General features: G+C 43.3%; 1 protein-coding gene across 1 annotated transcript; it reads left to right on the plus strand.

Moving 5' to 3' along the window:
- The first annotated feature begins 427 nt into the window (after positions 1–427).
- Positions 428–16007, plus strand: LOC142767754 (uncharacterized). Its single transcript, XM_075869984.1, has 6 exons — positions 428–765; positions 895–1070; positions 1528–1587; positions 1659–1718; positions 1781–1885; positions 15973–16007. The coding sequence occupies exons 1-6, from the start codon at positions 650–652 to the stop codon at positions 16005–16007; spliced, it is 552 nt and encodes a 183-aa protein (XP_075726099.1). The 5' UTR covers positions 428–649.
- Positions 16008–17974: the final 1967 nt, after the last annotated feature.

The following is a 17974-nucleotide window of genomic DNA, read 5'->3' on the forward strand; positions in this document are numbered from 1 at the left end:
CAACGTATGCAGTATAGCAAAGGCGGCACGGCGTCAAGCCGAGGCGACGCGTGCTGCGTCTGCCATGGACGCGAGCGTCTGTGCGCTGAGCGTAGCTGGGCAGCTAGGTCATAGGCTCGGTGCAAAATATTGAGAAGCATTCGCTGGGCCTCGCATGCTTCACGACGCGTTTCCCGAAGGCTCGGAACACGAATAATTCTTGGTGTGCCGGAGGCAAATCTGGACTAGCCAAGTGGCCATCATCTTCGTTTTTTCGCTAGCCTTGTGCCACTAGTGCAAGCTGCTCACAAATTTTTTTGACGTTTCCAATATAATTTTACCGCATAAATTTCAACTACGATTTTTCTTCCCAAGGTACTGTTGATACTGCGTACGTACGAAGGTGTTCTAAAGTTCCCAGGCCGCGATACCATTGCATTACAAGGGATAGCGGCCTGGAAACTTCTGAAGATCTTTGTGCGTGGTCTTGACGTATATCTTTGCAAGTCAGAGTTTTATGGGTCAGAGATGTATCACTGGTTTTGTATTGTGCATCGATTAGCAAATCATTCAAAGGGGTTTGTTGGTACACTTATGACGTGCACATATCTTTTTCGTAATTTGACAGCGAAGCATCCACTTACTAACATTTTCAGACCGCGCTGACGCCATGCCGTCCGGCGGTCCAAGCTACGGCAGCTACTGCTGTGTATCGTGGTGCTTCAACAATGGCAGAACCCACAAGAAGCCTGGGACGAGTTTCTTCCGCATACCACGGGACGGCAGGTGTGTTAAAGCTTTTGTATGGTTTGCATGTCTTTAGGCTTACTGTTCGTACTTGCTCAGTGAGGGTAACAATAAAAAATCACTATTCAAGCACTTCCCCTTTCAGCTGATAGTTCATTGCCAATGCAGGATGAAAGCATGGATGCAGTATGCTGGACGCGATGATCTCCTTAGTAAGCCGGCCAGCCTATTGTACGCAACGTACAGGGTTTGTAGCGACCATTTTACTGCTCAAAGTTTCATGGACCCTGGGCACACAAGGCTTACAAGAATGGCTGTTCCCAGTGTGCAACCAGCTGCACCATGTAAGTGATTGACTGAAACTCAAATATGTGCAATAGCAGCCACTTGTATTGAATCAGTGGCGGCAGTTAACCGTGAAGATCTTTGTAGCCGATGGAGAAGCCTCACTATAGAAGTAACACTTGGAAAGTCTTAAATTTTGTGAATTGTGGGCTATTACCTTCCTAACAGCAGCTTTACATTTCTGTCGTTTTTTGATGCTCTTGACCTGCGCAACTTGTTTTAAAAGACTTTAAAGGGCTATTTCACGTTATCTTCAAGCCTGAGTAGACATGTACGTATACCTTTCATCAGTGAAAGCTGCCACTGTTGATAATTCCAAAAATCACAAATTACTTGTTTCCTAGTAGGTGCCTTCTCTTTTATTCCACGTTCGACCAATTTATGCGTTTGAAAGAGCTGTTCAAGTTTCCCCATGCTACAAGTTTTGTAACTTGTACCAACTGCACATATATGCAGGTTCTCTGAGCGTCGCTTCAAGTAGTGACTGTGACATGGCTGCAGAAGCTGCACTGCAAGGTGCGGATGAGCTTCAGTTTGTGTTATTTTAAGCCTCTTACTGATACATTGTCGTAATTTCATTTCTTCAGGACCTGCGGTAGAGGCTTCAAAAAGCGGCTCCCACACATTGAGGTGCCCCGATGAACAGGGTGCGTTCAGTGTCGCGATTTCTTTTTTTTACCGAAATTGACTGTTGACCAAACCTCTACAGGTGGCAGCTCCCTTGTAGCTGGTGAAAGAATTTCCGCTGACTTCGTCTTGCCGGAGAAAACCTTAACCAGTCATTCAGCTGTCACAGAAGGAACTTGTGTGACCGGTAAGTTGTGTGTTCACTTCAACACCAGTGTGGATTGATATAGAGACTTCCGCAGGCCGCTCGCAAGATTGTTCCGACAGCACTGTCCGAGGCATCTGAACAAGCTTCACAAAACCCTCCAGAAGACGTCTCCTCCAACAGCTCCACGCCTGAGTGCCCTAGAGAAAATGGTGACTATGTTTTTATTGCAGCTGTTTTTAATGTGCTATTTTATGTTTAGGACATTCTGAGGAAACTATCCTCAAAAGGACACTACGTGTGCACTTACAAAATGTAAGGGTGGGCTCTCAGTGATTTTTATTTTTTTGTGCATTGTCAACATTGTGAATGGTTTGTTTTTAGGTAGTGGAATCGAAAACTTTGCACCACAGAAAGTTGTGCACATTGGGTCTGAAAGAGCGAGGAAAGTGCTCGTATGGGATTAGTTGTTCTTCGCTTTTACATGCATTTTTTTGTTTATTGCAGTGCGTTCGTGTGTGCCAGCAACAATGTCTCCATCAATGAAGTACAAGCAAACCATTAAACATCTGCAAGCCAAAGTAGCAGCACAGCGGAAAACTATCAAAAGACTGCGGAGACAGCCTCACCAAGCACCGTCATCGACTTCAAAGGCCCTTGAAGTTATCCGACCGCACGTCACCGAGGAGGTTTTTAAACTTCTTTCTGCACATGTTCGCTTGAGGCCCAAACGCAAGGGCAAGCGGTTTCCCGTGTGGTTCAAGAAATTCGCTCTTCACTTAAACTTCTGAGGTCCGCGAGAATACCGATTTCTGGCTCCATATTTTTCTTTGCCCTCCCGGCGTTCATTAAGGAGGTGGCTAGCTTATGTAAAGATGACTCCAGGCATAATTCCAGGAATCCATTCTTCCATTGCAACAAATACTCAAGCTTGGAATGAACGGGACCGAGTGTGCGCTTTAGTTTTCGACGAAATAGCACTCAAAAAGAATTTGTACTATGATGCTGCAAGAGACGTTGTCCGGGGTTTTACAGATGATGGCACTCATCGCACTTCAACCATCGCTGATCGAGCACTGGTTTTTCTTCTTGTTGGCGTTTCGAGAAAGTGGGTTCAACCGGTTGCTTTTACTATAGGGCACACATCAACACCATCATCTGTTATGCATAACTTGCTGGTGTCACTCATTTTGGAGCTTAGGAGCAATAATATTGCAGTGAAAGCAGTCATTTGTGACCAGGGCACTTCAAATGTAAGTCTCGCTAACCAACTAAGAGTGACTGTAGCAAAGCCTTTTTTTGAAGTTAATGGTGAGCGGGTATATTATATTTGATGTTCCGCATTTAATTAAAACAACGCGCAATAATGTCCAAGCACACAAATTATACATTGGGGATGACATCGTTAACTGGTCGCACATTGTAAGCCTTTACCAATCCTCACATGAGTTGCGGTTGCGATTGGCTCCAAAGTTGACTGAACGGCACGTTCATCAGAAACCTTTTTCTAATATGAAGGTCAGCAGAGCAACTCAGGTCCTCAGTGCATCAGTTTCGATTGCTATCACGGCATTGGTGTATGCGAAGGTGCTGCCTGCCTCGGCCATCACTACAGCTCAATTTTGTGATCGTATGGACAGGATTTTCGATGCCTTGAACAGCTCGAGTAAAAAAAGAACTTCGCAAAAGCTGCGGCATGCAATCATGAAAAATGATTCAGAGCTGATTGACTTCCTCCGAGGCCAGCTTCCCTGGATTGCATCATGGCAGTTTGTTGGAAGACGTCAACCACAAACCATCGTAGGTTGGCAAATTACAATTCAGGCAATTTGTCAACTATGGGATGACCTCTCCAAAAATTACAATTTTGAATACCTGTTAACACGCAGGCTTCAACAGGATCCTCTGGAGAACATATTTGGCCACATTAGGCAAAAACAGGGTTGCAACACCAACCCCATGTAGCACAATTTATTTGTGGCCTGAAGCACATCTGCATAAGAAAACTCTTCAAGCTGTCAGAATACGGAAATGTCGAGGATGATGAATGTGACCTCCTCCAGGAGCAGCTCTCGCCATTCTCCCTCACCAGTGCGTCTCTTGTGGATAATGAGGAGTGTGCACAGCCACAGCCTGACGACTTTCCCGCTCTAGACGATCTCTCTGAACTTGCGACAAACGTTCACTCCCATATTATCGATGACTCCGCTGCACATTATGTAGCTGGTTTTCTCATCAAACACTTCCTTCGGAATGCATGTGACGGTTGCAGTTGCCCACAGTTACTGAAAGACGACAGTGAGACGCTTAAGGGTACCCACCAGTATTTCACAATGCTCAAAGCATACCACGTCCCCAGCAAACTTTTTGGGAATCTCACTGTGCCATCAGAAGCAGCTTTTGCGTACGTACAACAACTTGAATCTCACTTTCTTGCCATAATTGTGGCCACTGCACATCACCTGAAAGTGTGCGATGTTTTGTATCACCATCTGTCAAGTGTTGGCGATTTTCATTTCTGCTCTGCTGGGTGTCGCGCGAAGTTTCTGAAAATGTTTTGCCGGGTTCGTGTATGTTGGCATGTGCGTTTTGTGAACCGAAACTTAGATAGGGTTAGGTTCCAGTCTTCAATCTCAGGCATACAGCTTGACAAGTTCAAAGCTTAGCAATTAGCGGCGGGTTTACACTAAAGTATTCGAGTTGAGCCGAATCCTGCAATAGCTTTGTTATGTTATTACTTCGTTACAGCAGACTTCATTATGGTCTTATATGCTTATATTCAGCTCAACTGGACTAGCCACTCCTTCGTTGCATACATTGTTTAGGTTACCCGCTATGAGGAGTAGGGACACTGTGTATTCGCTCGAAGTGATTTGCATAACCTTAAAAAGAATGTTGGGTATCCTGTCTGTATTTTTGTAGCAAATGCGGGCGAACTGTACACTTTACTGTGGCTCGCTTGGTCACTGTGTATGCTTTATCTCTCCAGCTCAAGTAATATATCGATAACAAAACCGCTTGTTGAAATGTCTTCGAGCGCGTAAGGAACACAGTATGAAGTGGGCACGGTTCACGTTATCACGCTTTTCGTATTTTAGCTTCTCATCAACCTCCTCATCTCGCCCATCAAAATTTTCAAAAGAATACTCACACTTGTAGCGTTTGATGGGGCTGCGGACGCTGCCATTTTATTTTTATATAGCTTTTGAGTGATAACGTACGATGTAGAGCCTTTGTGAAAAATAATGAGCCAAAATGGTTTCCTTCTGCTATTTATTAGCCCTGTAATACCGCTCTCGTAGCACCAATTAAGGTCCACAATTCTGGATAAGTGATGACTACAATCTATTTTAGCTCGCAAGCGTCACAGCAACACCCAGACGCAAATCACTTGGGATCTTAAGTTTTTGATGAAGGCGACGCATAACAAAAGCCACAAAACCTGCCAGTGTTGTAGCATAAAGTTTGTCTTTCACGTAGTGAGCAAGCTGCAAAGCCCTACCTTTCTGAGGACAAGCAGGCATCAAGTCTGCTTTTTTTCATTTTGGACTAGCTGTTCTTAAGCACAGCCAGCACACTGCACCTTTGCCTTTCTGCTATATTGTGTCGTGTGGTTTCTGTGTGCTCTTTTTTTATATGCATTATTTCGGTTAACCCCAGGCGTGATTCGCGACTTCATTGCTGTGTATATGTCACTTCTTCCTTCTTCATCAGCATTGTGCGCTGTGTTTTTGCCATAGATCCTTACTTACCCACTGGCCCGGTGTGTCATACTTCACCAGCTTCTCGGCTTCTGCCAACTCTAGCGATGTGTGCGTTGTCTGTGTTCTCTCTGTATTTGTTACAATTTATTTGTAAGGCGAGATGCATTTGTTGTCTACCTTTGTCATATTGTGCTTTTTATATTCTCAGACTCTACCTTGCCTTTGAATAAAACATTACGGATACTCTGTCTCTTTGACTGATATATACATTGATCACTCGTTCCAAAAGAAAAACACAAGTGCGATGAATAAAACCGTAGTGAATTATCATTACCTGCATCTCTTTTTATTATAACTTAATCGAAATAAAAATTACATCACGACCGATTCGCACGAACCACTGAACAAAACAAAACAGGGAATCGCTAAATCAAAACGACCTACAAAAACTATCCATTTGGGCGATGAATAGTGGTCTGAAATCATGAACTTTCGTCATAGCCAAACGTCGGTTATGCAAAGTAATTCGAAATTTGCGCCACTGAAACCGAAACAGGAAGCGCACGCCACTTGCTCTCACCAACCACTAGGTGTGCTAGGGTCGATTGGGCCGCTGGGGTCTACGGGAGTGTCCACTCTTAACCTTTATTTCTCTATGATGTATATTCCAAATTTCCATTGTCTTGAATATTTGTCTTGAACATGCCATCTACAAAAGCCGCCATGCTCATTCCAGTACATTATGCAAACTCAATCTGTGTATCTCGTTAACATTAAGCTTATGCTATAACTTTAACAATTGGTGATTATAAATGTTTCGCGTAGATGCTGTCCTCTAAACAAATTATAAAGAAATACATACCTGATGCCATGGGCGCTTCGCTTGAAAAGCTCAAGGAGAGGTAAATATCAGAGAGACAGCCTACTATTATTTGAATGGTCAACTTTGCAGCGTACATTGTCAGTCAAGAGAGGGAACTGTTTCTCGCACCACCTAAAAAGCGTGCTTGTACTGTGAGTAGTGCGCACCTACTACTTTCCTTACCAAATATTCTTGGAGATCGTGTGGTATCGCTCAACACAACGTCGACCCCCCCCCCTTCCAACATGGCCTCTCGGATGACGCGACACTTGACCGCAAGCCCACTCTCACAATCGCCCGTCTCAGTGTTCGGATCACCTAAGTTAGGAAGTGGCTGCAGCTTCATGAACTTTACCGGTGATTTCTACGCCAGCTTTGATTATAACGATGACCATCTGTGAACTTAGAAGCGATATTACTCCTTCAAATAAAAGAGTGCGCATCTGCTTAATATTGCACTTCAGCGCTCGCGAGATGGGGCATATTTATAAACTTATTCATCACATTGCTGAACAGGTTGGTTATTTTGAATTCTTTTTATAACTTAATCTATACACATGAAGTAATAATAATTTGCTTGTGTTGTCACGTCTGATGTTTACTGATATAGTTTTGAGTAAAGATCACAGTGCTTAAACGTAATCGAGACTTTCTTACTCAAAAGAACTCTCTGAAATTGCTAACAAGTGAATTATTGTACTCTAGCCTAAAGAGCTTCGCAGCAGAGTCAGACGTTCGAAAGCTAAAGTAGTCAATTTCGCATTGTTTAAATAAAATATTCGTATTTATGTTTGTCCAAGTGAGGCTTCTAATTCACATTTTTATACAACACAACGAAAATTATCAGAATTCATCATCGTGAAGTCTAATCTTTTGTTAGCAAATTGGCTCTTTCTTATGGTGCGTCTCCTTGAATATTACAGCAAAACTTGGCTGGGGTGAACGCGATTGAATATTTCTTTACTGCAGTACGTTTACTGATAATCGTTCATTTTATTTCTTTCAAAGACGCGCACGATGTCCTCTTGCAATATAAGATCTGTCACGTGACGAATTGATATTGTCATGTGTTTGTGCATGCTGCAAAGATAATTCAGTCTAATGTATCAACAGTAGAACGCATAGTTGACGGACGTGCAGTGATTGCGAAAATTCCCTAATTACTCTACAAAACTGGCTCCCTTCTCCATCAATATGTTCCTAGAAGGCAGTAACGGAAAAACTACTCGGGGATGAATTAAAGAATTCATTGTTGAAAGACGATTCTAATAAGTTCCTGTTAACGTTCGGGAGTGGTAATTCACTATCTTTTCGTGATTTGAAATTTTTGGTTTATTTGCGAGATGAAAAGTTGAAATTTCAACAAGTCATATCTATACCAATTTGAAGCATCCTTGAGAACAATTCTTAACAATCTTCAATTCAAATGCAACTTTAATAACGCTCAGATATGTGACACCAACATTAAGTTGCAACTGCGAGTTCACCTATGCAATGTGGTACGCCAAAGAGGGATGCATGATTGAAAATGTAATATAATGTCATAGCATCTGAGAACATTACCAGAATTAGTGGTCTCATACAAAACAAAAGTGAGTAAGGACAGGACGCATCCATATTTGCAAAGTCTCTTCCCTGAAAGATACATGATTGTGCACCAAGACAGCTGTTGGTTACTGAGTGGCTTCCAAATTTTTGACTTGCAGTGTGAAAGAGCAGTATTAAAGCACTTGAAACCCGATGGGCAGAAACATATGCGCACAAATTTTGATTCCTGTGATTTCAAAGTTTAATATCCTAGTTTGTACTTGTGCTGTTTTGTTTCAATTTGTTTAGCGAAAGCGATTTTCGTGGTGTGTGGACCAGTTACAGTCACATATCTTAAAGCAGCAGCGCCAACCAATAAACTCCAAAGGACACTCTACTGCATCAATCTATAGCTTCCAAACTTTGACCATTGTCTTTTCAAGATAATAAGAAGCAGGACATACTTTTAGACTGAGTTTCTCTGGAAATTTTTTGATTTCAGGAACAAAAATGAACTGTCAGACTCATCACTGTGTGTACAATGTAACATCGTAGAAGACATCAGTCACGTTCTCTGTGAGATCACAATACATGCCTCAGAGAAGCAGTCTCTGAAGATGGCATTAAAACCACAACAGCACACAGACTTGGAATGAACAGATATTCTAGTTCCATGGCAGAACAGCTCCAAAGCTTTACGCGCGACAAAAGAGTTATTGACATGCTTATGGGTCACAGCCCTGAACAAAACGTTTTAAATAGTGTGACTGCATGTGTTATGTGACTGTTATTCATGCATGTGAATGTATGTGTTATGTGTTTATGACTATATATATTATAGTCATCACCGCGCACCTATAGTAGCATAGCAGGTGAAAAACCAGACAAACTTCTCCAGCTCTTCATTAAAATAATTATATCTCTCTCTTTCTCTTTCGGTTGGACCAGTTATTTTCCAGGCCAGAAAATGTCCTCGATTTCAATACATTTTTGTGTCCTGCCTCCAATATACAGACATCAAAAACTCGTTTATCTATTAGGAGAAATAAACAGGGGAAACTAAAAAGCACCGGCAAAGCACAATTCTAATTTTGTCATGCGTTTATTCACTAAATTGCTGTTAGAAATGAACAGACTTCAAGCTTTCGTCTACTGTATCGCTAATAAAATTTCAAATTTATATAGTGCATCAGTTTTTCTGATGTAGCAGTGACAGGAATACAACAGAAGAAAAGAAGAAAACGCCGCGAAGCAGGTACTGGCTCTGCCTACGAAATTCTAACTTTGTAAAAATAGCCAAAGTTGGGATTCTTACCAGAATTCATTACCATACTCATTATCATCAGCCTGACTACGCCCACTGCAGGACAAAAGCCTCTCCCATGTTTCGCCATTCAACTCAGTCATGCGCTTGCTGCTGCTACTTTATACCCGCGAAATTCCTAATCTCATTTGCCCAGCTTACTTTTCGTCTCGTCTTCACCTGCTAGCCATCTTTTAGAATCGAGTCTGTTATTATTAATGGCCAGCATTTACCTTGCTATCGCACTACGTGTCCTGCCCATTACCATTTCTTCTTTTTGATTACGGCTGTAATGTCTTTAACACTCGTTTGTTGCCTAATACACTCTGCTCTCTCCTTGTCCCTTTGGGTTACACCTGTGGGTTTTCTTTCCGTTGCCCATGGTGTCGTCCTCAACTTACGTTGAGCAGTCTTTGTAATACTGCAGGTTCTGCTCCATAGGTAAGGGTCGGTAAGCTGCTGCTGTTCTTGTATATCCTCCTCTTGAAAGATAGTGGATATCTAACATTCGTAATTTTAAAATTCCTTATAGTTAGCATCAAAGTCGTATGGGGGCTAGTTGGTACAAACCCATGGCTTTTTCGTGCTGCCAGGAACAAAAAATGTGACCACAAAAAAAGACCACATCTGTTTCACCATTCCATGTCTGTCTCTTTTTGCGGCCACTTCATCTCGTTACTAGGGGCACGAACAAGACATGCGTAGTTAGCATGACACAATCTGGAGGCTTCTTTTATTTTGATGTGCGCTGAAGCAACCGTACTCGACCAGCATGAAGTGTCGATAATTTCTGCGTTTCTAATATAGTGAAAATTTCGCGTTTTGAATGAAACCATTGTAAGAAATCTTTTCCAACACAATGTTTTACCTGAAATGATCTCCCTGATTAGTGGGAACTATTATTTCGCACAACTATTCGAGGTAACTAATGCTTTTCTTCCAAAATTTGAATGCGATGGCAACTTCAGCACGCACGCACACACAGAGATCTACCGAAGTCAAATACAATGTGATTGTTCTGTATGGTTTAAGAGTAAACGGGCATGGCCTTCTGATTAGGAGATTCCGACATATGAGCAGACAACGGCAAGCCGAGGGCCCAAGCGGGTCCTTCATGCTTAGTCGCTGAGAACCTCATTAGTTTTTTTTGTCTTTCTGTCTCGTATAAATCAATATCACTTACTAGTTAGGCAGCGATGGAAAAACAGGAAGCGATATAGCAACCCGTTCGATATTACACGAAGAAACGAGGATTTATATGAAAAGCACTTTTACTCAGAGATGCAGCGGACATAATCCGAAACTTCGGACATGATATCCATCCTTTTTTTCTGTGTCACTCTGTAAATACTTGAGATCATTTCAGTAGGCGGTGACCTTTCTAAATTTTGAAGTATCCGCGAGTGATAACGGCAGCGATTTTTATTCCTTCTCTGTATTGCTTTAAAATAATAACTTTTACGGGGACTCGTTAGAATTCTGTCAGGATTGCTGGATTGTTACTTGTTTCATTACTTGGAAAATAGGTATGGTGCAGAGAGGACGAAGAGGAAACCAAGACACCCCCACAAACAAAAACACCAGCCACTTTTAGGGGCGAAGCTTTTTATGGCGTGGCTTGTGCGTCCCTCGTTGTAGTGCGTAACCACCGGTGGCACATACCCGAAAGAGCGGTCCTTAGAATGTCCTCTGGATGACGGCACTTGTATATCATGAATACCGAATGTATAGATGCGACATGGTGGTACTTAGAGTGTTCACTAGAAAGAGAGACGGACGGATGGACATACAGATTGAAGGACGGACTGACGGATCCATGGACAGACAGAGGGGTGGACGCATGGACAGCCAGAGGGACGGCCACATGGACATGCGCACAGACGGACAGACAGATGAATTAACGGACAGACGGATGGACGAGTGAACAGATGGACGCATCGACGATCACACGGATGAACGGACACATGGACGGACGGACGGACGAACGGACGGACGCATGACCAAACGGAAGCAAGAAGGAATAGACGGACGGAAGCATGGACGGACTGACGAATGCTTCGCCCCACCAATCATCGTTCACTTCGTGGATATGCTGTGACTTTTTTCTTCCTGAGACACTTAAGCTTTTTAAACCTGAAGCTATTGCGTGGAACGTCCTCTCGATGCGCGTACCTCGAATTGTTGTTGTAAATAACGTTCACTTATGGTTGAGAGGAGCTAGCCAAGTTTTTTTGTACTGTCCTTAGCATAACGAGGCAGTTCATGTACATCAAGCATTTGAGTAGGATCGGGGCGAACAAGATGTTGAACGTAGCCATGATCACAGCCCCTACGCATTTCAAACAGCTACAAAACTTTCTATAGAAAATACTAATAGGAGCAGCGTAAACCAACCCGTTAGGCCACACAGCAGTAATTCCGTGTTCACGCAAAGTCTAAACCTATAAATAGTGACGCTGCGACAATTCGCGGATGATTACGAACTTACCAGAGTGACAACGCTGATAGCGACCTCTCACAATGCAGAGCATAATGCAAGGCACATGATATGACCATGACTTCAAAACCATGAAATAAACGCTAGTGAGATTCGTGAGTAATAGTTATTTAATCATGGTAGTTGTACAATCACTCAAGAGTTATCGTTATCAGCTACGCAAAGTCCACGTCTTAGATAAAAAAAGTTTTGCGAGGAGGGAGGGGCATTCACGACACGTGAGTTTCTTGAAGGAAGCAGGGAGGCTTCGAATGTAAACGTTGTGTTTTGACTGCACTTGCTCTTGGGAGAGCGGCCAAACGGAGGGCAAAAATAAATATTGAGAAAACTCACCCCCCCCCCCCCTTCCAAACGCCACTTCTGAATAACCGGGTAATTCCTAAACCGTAACTATGGTAAGAAGCTTATGGACAAACAGCTAGCTTCTCTATGCGGAAGTTCTTGCAAGCAGACGTATTCATTGTGCACATCAACGAAGCGCGATGTTTCAGCAGTACCACACTCACCGGATAAATGTGTCCGCCTGATCGCAGTGTCCTCTTCCGGGATCGTAGCAGCGCTATCGAGAAGGGAGTGTGACGGCGGCGTCGTCCAGCTTGTTGACGAGAGCTCGAGTCAGTGTGACAGAACGAGGACGTTGCGTATTATTTTGTCGTGCATATCTTGGCTAACGAGGGTTTGCAGTGAATACCTTGGCAAAAAACAACAACGAGACAAGTTTTCTCTGATTTGCACACGTATACCAAAGTTGGTGTATCCACCATCCTTAATAGTGCATGCAGCGTGGTATTCCATATGTCAGAAAAGTTTTGTAAAAGTCGTAGATTGCTCCTAAAAAGTGACAGTACCGTGGCAAGGCTGAAGCAATGAATGCAATAGCAACAACTTTGAATGTAACGCTGAGAGCTGTAAGCAGATTGAAACGTGCAGTACGGTGCTCACTCACAAATGACGCACGAAAACAAAATACACAGGATGAGAGCAAGCTAACAACGTTTACCGCTTGGCAATTAACGTGCTGTTTAAACAAAAACAACGCACAAAGCGTTAGCACAAGTACAGATGAGTGCAAACTAACAAGTAGCTCAGTTTTAACCGTGTATGAAAAGCGCACCTTTTTTGCAAATGGGGCCTGTACATTGGAGCGAAGTGAAGTTTTTGGGCCCGGCAACTAACGCAATTGCTCCGGTGAAAGCCGAAGGCACACCATTTTCCCCACCGAAAGATGAGCCCGCGCGCAAGCATCTACCCCCTCCCTCCACCTTTGTGGAGCAATTATGCGTGGGAGATGAGCGCGCGTCGGCGCATTGTTGAGTTTATATATATATATATATATATAGATACGTATGCACATACGCTGAATAACGGTAGCGGTGGGGACGGCGGCAAAATCCGCCAAGAGTGTTCATCTAATTGACATCACAATAAAACGCCAATCTTGGCCATCGGTTGTTGCTTCAACATGAGTGATGCGAAACGGTCATCCCGTTGTAATGCCTTGGTGTGACATCAATATAGCCGTACACAACTCTCATGATGACGTAAATAGATAACACCTTCGTTTAGTGAATTGTGGGCTCATCCCAGAGGCAGTGCAAAGTTAGGTGAGCCGCACAAGCTACAGGAATGCCTGCGATACTGGGAGCAGTGCGAGACTGTGCTGGGTGCATAAATTTCCTGGTGGCAAATGGGTGATGGTACAAACACCGATTGAGAACAAAATGGAGGAGGTAGTTTTTGTGTCTGATTCGTGTTAGCCGAATGAGTAAGGTGGGCTTGAAATTCTTTCTTACTTGGTTACATGCATCACAAAAGATAAGAGGATGGTGGAGTCCTGAAATAAGGAAAACTTGCCTTAACGGGACTGTCGCAGGAGCCTACGCTCCGACACCAACCAACTGATCGACCATTAGCATAGCTGGCTGGCTGAAATACTAAACAAGGCGTGAGGTCAGGGGTAAGCATAGGCTAGATGTTTGACGGGAGATAACGGTGGAGCGAACGTTCCGACAACGTACTTGTCTTGAAAAGAACTATACTCAATTGACTTCTTTCAGTCTGGCTTGAAATGTTTAGAGGTCAACTGATAATATAATAAACTACCAAAGTTGTCAACCTGGTTGCGTTTTCACGTGTGCAGTTGAAAGTTTTGCTGAGTTTTATCTTCAAAAACGCTTCTGGTTGCTCAAATGTCCCAGAGTGACAAATATTGTTTACAATGATAATTATACACGCATTATCGGCGTTACGTAAAACGAGAGCAGCCTCAAACAGTTGCAGTGCCAAAGTGTTACAATCATTACCATCGACAACCTGATCACACAAATTGGCAGCGCTGCACAAATGCATGCCTGTCCATGTATATAGCTGGAGGGCACGCACTATAGAATTCCGAATGCTTGACGCTGTTTGTGTTTTATTTGACAGCGATAGTATGAAAATAAGCTTCAGCGTACTGAAAATTTGTCTTTGTAATGCGAAATTGAAAGTTGTCAGGCTATAATTAAACACATTTCATACCTACATAGAAAGTTTGACCTTTTGTTGGTTAATTTTTTCATCAAGCTGCCGTTTTTGAAACACCTTCTTTGGCCATTATAATGTCACCAATTCCTTCGTTTGAATTATCCAGGCGTATTGGCAAAAAAGATTATCTAGTGTTCACCCTTTTCAACTAATCTCACAAATAATCAAAACCTATATTGTGTTGTATGCATTGACCACTAAACGGTTCCTCAAATAGCTTGATAGTAAGCGTAATAAGTAATATGGACGAGATAATGAAACAATTAATCAACAAATTATAAAAAATAACCTAGCTTGAGTGAAGGTCAAAATTTACAAAAAAAAACATAGAAGGATGTACTTGTGTGGATGACAATTACAGCACTCTTGAATAAAGGCTCTGGGATCAAGCCAATTCGCACAGGTTTTTCTTAGTCTATCAGCTAGTTCACTTATCGAAAAAAATAAAAACGCGTATTTTGGCATACCTCATTTGTGCAAACTTATAAAATTTTATTTGAAATAATGTATTTTTAAAGATAAAGAGTAAAATATATCGGTAACTGTTATGCAAGAGGAGTGCTTCGCGCCTCCCATTAGTAACGACTACGCATATTTGTATTCAATTAAAAAAAAACACGACACAGCTTTCGCATTCTGGTCCTCCTACACAAACGTATAATGGGCAGTCAGACATTTTATCTCTGTGACAGTGCTCTTTTGTCATACAGGAAAGTGAACACGCATGTTCAGTCGTGCCGTAAATTACCACGATATAGTTCAGAAAATCCGTAGGGTCGGAAATCAGCCATTAGGTGCACACATTTCCCAGACAAGAAAGCGCCTGACTGAAGAAAAGCAAGAACTCATGCTATACAGTGATGCGTGTTTCATATTCTCATTCTCAGTATATTGGCAATGGTACAAAGCCAGTCATACAAAGGGTTACCCTGATGACAGCGACCGCCAAGGCGATCGATCTTTCAATTTGCACGAAACACGAAACATAGGGTCTAACGAGGTGAAAAGGGGGAGGGTTCGATTTTCAACTTTTCATAATGAAATATGCGTCGTCAAACAGAAAGGCAAGTGAGTATGCACGTTCGCACAGTTTTAGGGGCGAAGCTCCTTGAGCAATGGGTTGCGCGTCCGCCATGTACGTACTAGTAGTAGTCGTCGTCGTAGCCACCTCTCCTTTAGCCCTTGGAATGTCCACTGGATGGCGGTATTTCTATATGATCAATACATGGTGAAAAGATGCAAGATGGTGGTACTTAGTGTCCAATACATAGACGGACGGACGGACGGATGGACATACATACATACATACATACATACATACATACATACATACATACATACATACATACATACATACATACATACATACATACATACATACATACATACATACATACATACATACATACATACATACATACATACATACATACATACATACATACATACATACATACATACATACATACATACAAACAAGCAGACGCAGGTGTGGACGGACGCATGGACGTATGGGCGGATAGATGCATGGACGGACGCATGGGCGGATGCAAGGACGGGTGGACCACGCATGGACGGATGGACGACGCATATTTGCTTGGTGGAATCAGAAGCAGCAGGTTAAATCGGAGCACGTGACAAGCAGTCCGCCTCACTGAGCTTGCGACCTGACTTATACACAAGCGTGATATCATACTCCTCTAATCGCAGGCTCCATCGCGCAAGCCATCCACATGGGTCCTTGAGATTAGCCAGCCATCATAGCGAATGATGGTAGCTAATAGCTCGAAAAGGCCTACCGTATAATTATGGCCGAAACTTGCGTAGGGACGAATGCCCGGAAGGACGTACGTTCGCATGCATGGACAGACGAATAGATGAATTGACGGTCGCACGCATGGGCCACTGCAGGAACATACGGACGAATGGATGCACGGACGGACGGATGGACGAATGAACGTAATGCAAGGACGGACGCAGGGACGGGTGCCGAGACGGACGGAAGCGAGAACGAATGGATGGACGGAAGCGCGGACGGACTGATAGACGCTTCACCCCACTCATCATTATTCACTCAGTTGATATGGTGTGATTTTTTTTGTATATGACACTCGTGCTATAATGGGTGGGTAAACTGTAAGAACAAGCAGTCGTACAGATATCTCATACTCAAGCTTTACTCACAAATCGAAACAAAAATTTAACTCAAGCGTCAGCCGCTGTGTGCACTGCACAGCATTAAGATGGAGAAAGTGAAGAAGAAAACTAAAGGCGGACAGGCCGACGGATGCGCAAGCCCGCTCTGTCACCCCAGATCCTGCGAGATATGACGTGATAGAACACTTCCCGGCACACCATAAACTTAGTTAAAATAAAAGATGTGAAAGAACAACTTATGCAAATAAATCCGAAGTGAATTTCTTAAAACGTGGTGTTTTCTTTGGCCTCCAGAAAAACTGCTTCATGGACATTAACACCTGTGTTGACACGGAGGCTCCATTGAAAGACATCAAGTTTCGCCACCTAAAGTGTCGCATTCAAAATACATATGACACTTGCTGAGATGCTTGAATCGCCTTTCCTCCCCTATTGAGGAGGTGGGCTAGAGCTTGTACCACTGTGACATTAGAGTGTGTATTTTCCTTTTCTTCCTTAGAAACACGTCCTTTGTGTGAAATATTTTTCTTGAGCGCGAGAGCAAACTGTCCCCACAGGTGATTACAAAACATCACCCTACACTGTGAATGACCCCCCCCCCTTAGTTTGTTCACGTAGTCTTACTGTTTATTTAAGTTTAATCACCTCGATGTCATGAATATCCTGTCTTTGTTGTACAATTTTGCATTGTAAGTCACTGCATACGCTATAAGTTCTTTCGCTGTATATAACAGCTTGCATTGTACACACATACGCATTGTTCACCGTTGTCCAGTTTTCTGTGTACACATAGTAGCCACGCAGCAGCAGCAGCCGAACAATGGCTCCTGGGACAGCAGGGTTGCAAGTGAATCACGAAGCACAAGTAGCCAGCCCAAAGGTAAGACACAGCCAGAGCATGCTCCCGATTCTCGTATTGTAGCGCTTGAACAAGAAAACAGGGCCCTCAAGAAGGAAATTGAAGAGCTCCGGGCCTCAATAGCTAGAATAGAGAGCTGCCACGGAATTAATCTGTCGAGCTCACCGGCACCACCGACAACACGCTCACAACAAACGATCCACAACACACACAAACGCAAAGCCGTAGACAGCGACAGCGACACGACGGAGGAGATTTAGATGGTCTCGATAGAAAAAAAAAGCCCCACTGAGAAATGTCGAGTCCGCGACAACTAAGCTCAACGACAAAATTGATACGTTGGCGAACACGCTTGCCAAGTTTACGGAAACCTTTAAGACTTACACTGACAAAGTTGACCAGAGGCTCGTGAGCCTGGAGAAGATGGCAGCCAACCCACCTGTGGCAGGTGCTCCTAAGAAGCTAAGCGCGGATAAACCAGCGGTTACGGCAAGCGTGCCGAGCATAACTTCTAGAGCTAAAGTCCGACCAGTCAAAGCACACAATCTCGCGGAATGAACGAGCCGCGACGCACACAAGCTACCAAGCCAAAATGGCTGCTGACCGTAACGAGTTTAAGATCTGGCAGTGGAACTGTAACTCACTTCAGAAACGCAAAGCAGCACTAACACAACCATTGCTAGCCTGTAAAAAAAG

Source organism: Rhipicephalus microplus, chromosome 7 (assembly GCF_043290135.1).
Source record: "Rhipicephalus microplus isolate Deutch F79 chromosome 7, USDA_Rmic, whole genome shotgun sequence".
Classification (NCBI taxonomy): Eukaryota; Metazoa; Arthropoda; class Arachnida; order Ixodida; family Ixodidae; genus Rhipicephalus; species Rhipicephalus microplus.

Excerpts from the sequence above, each read along its gene's own strand:
- LOC142767754 (XM_075869984.1), top strand. The coding sequence starts at position 650 with ATGCCGTCCGGCGGTCCAAGCTACGGCAGCTACTGCTGTGTATCGTGG. Across the intron at positions 766-894 it reads CGCATACCACGGGACGGCAG|GATGAAAGCATGGATGCAGT; the intron begins GTGTGTTAAAGC and ends TTGCCAATGCAG. Across the intron at positions 1,886-15,972 it reads AGAAGGAACTTGTGTGACCG|GCTCCATCGCGCAAGCCATC; the intron begins GTAAGTTGTGTG and ends CTCTAATCGCAG.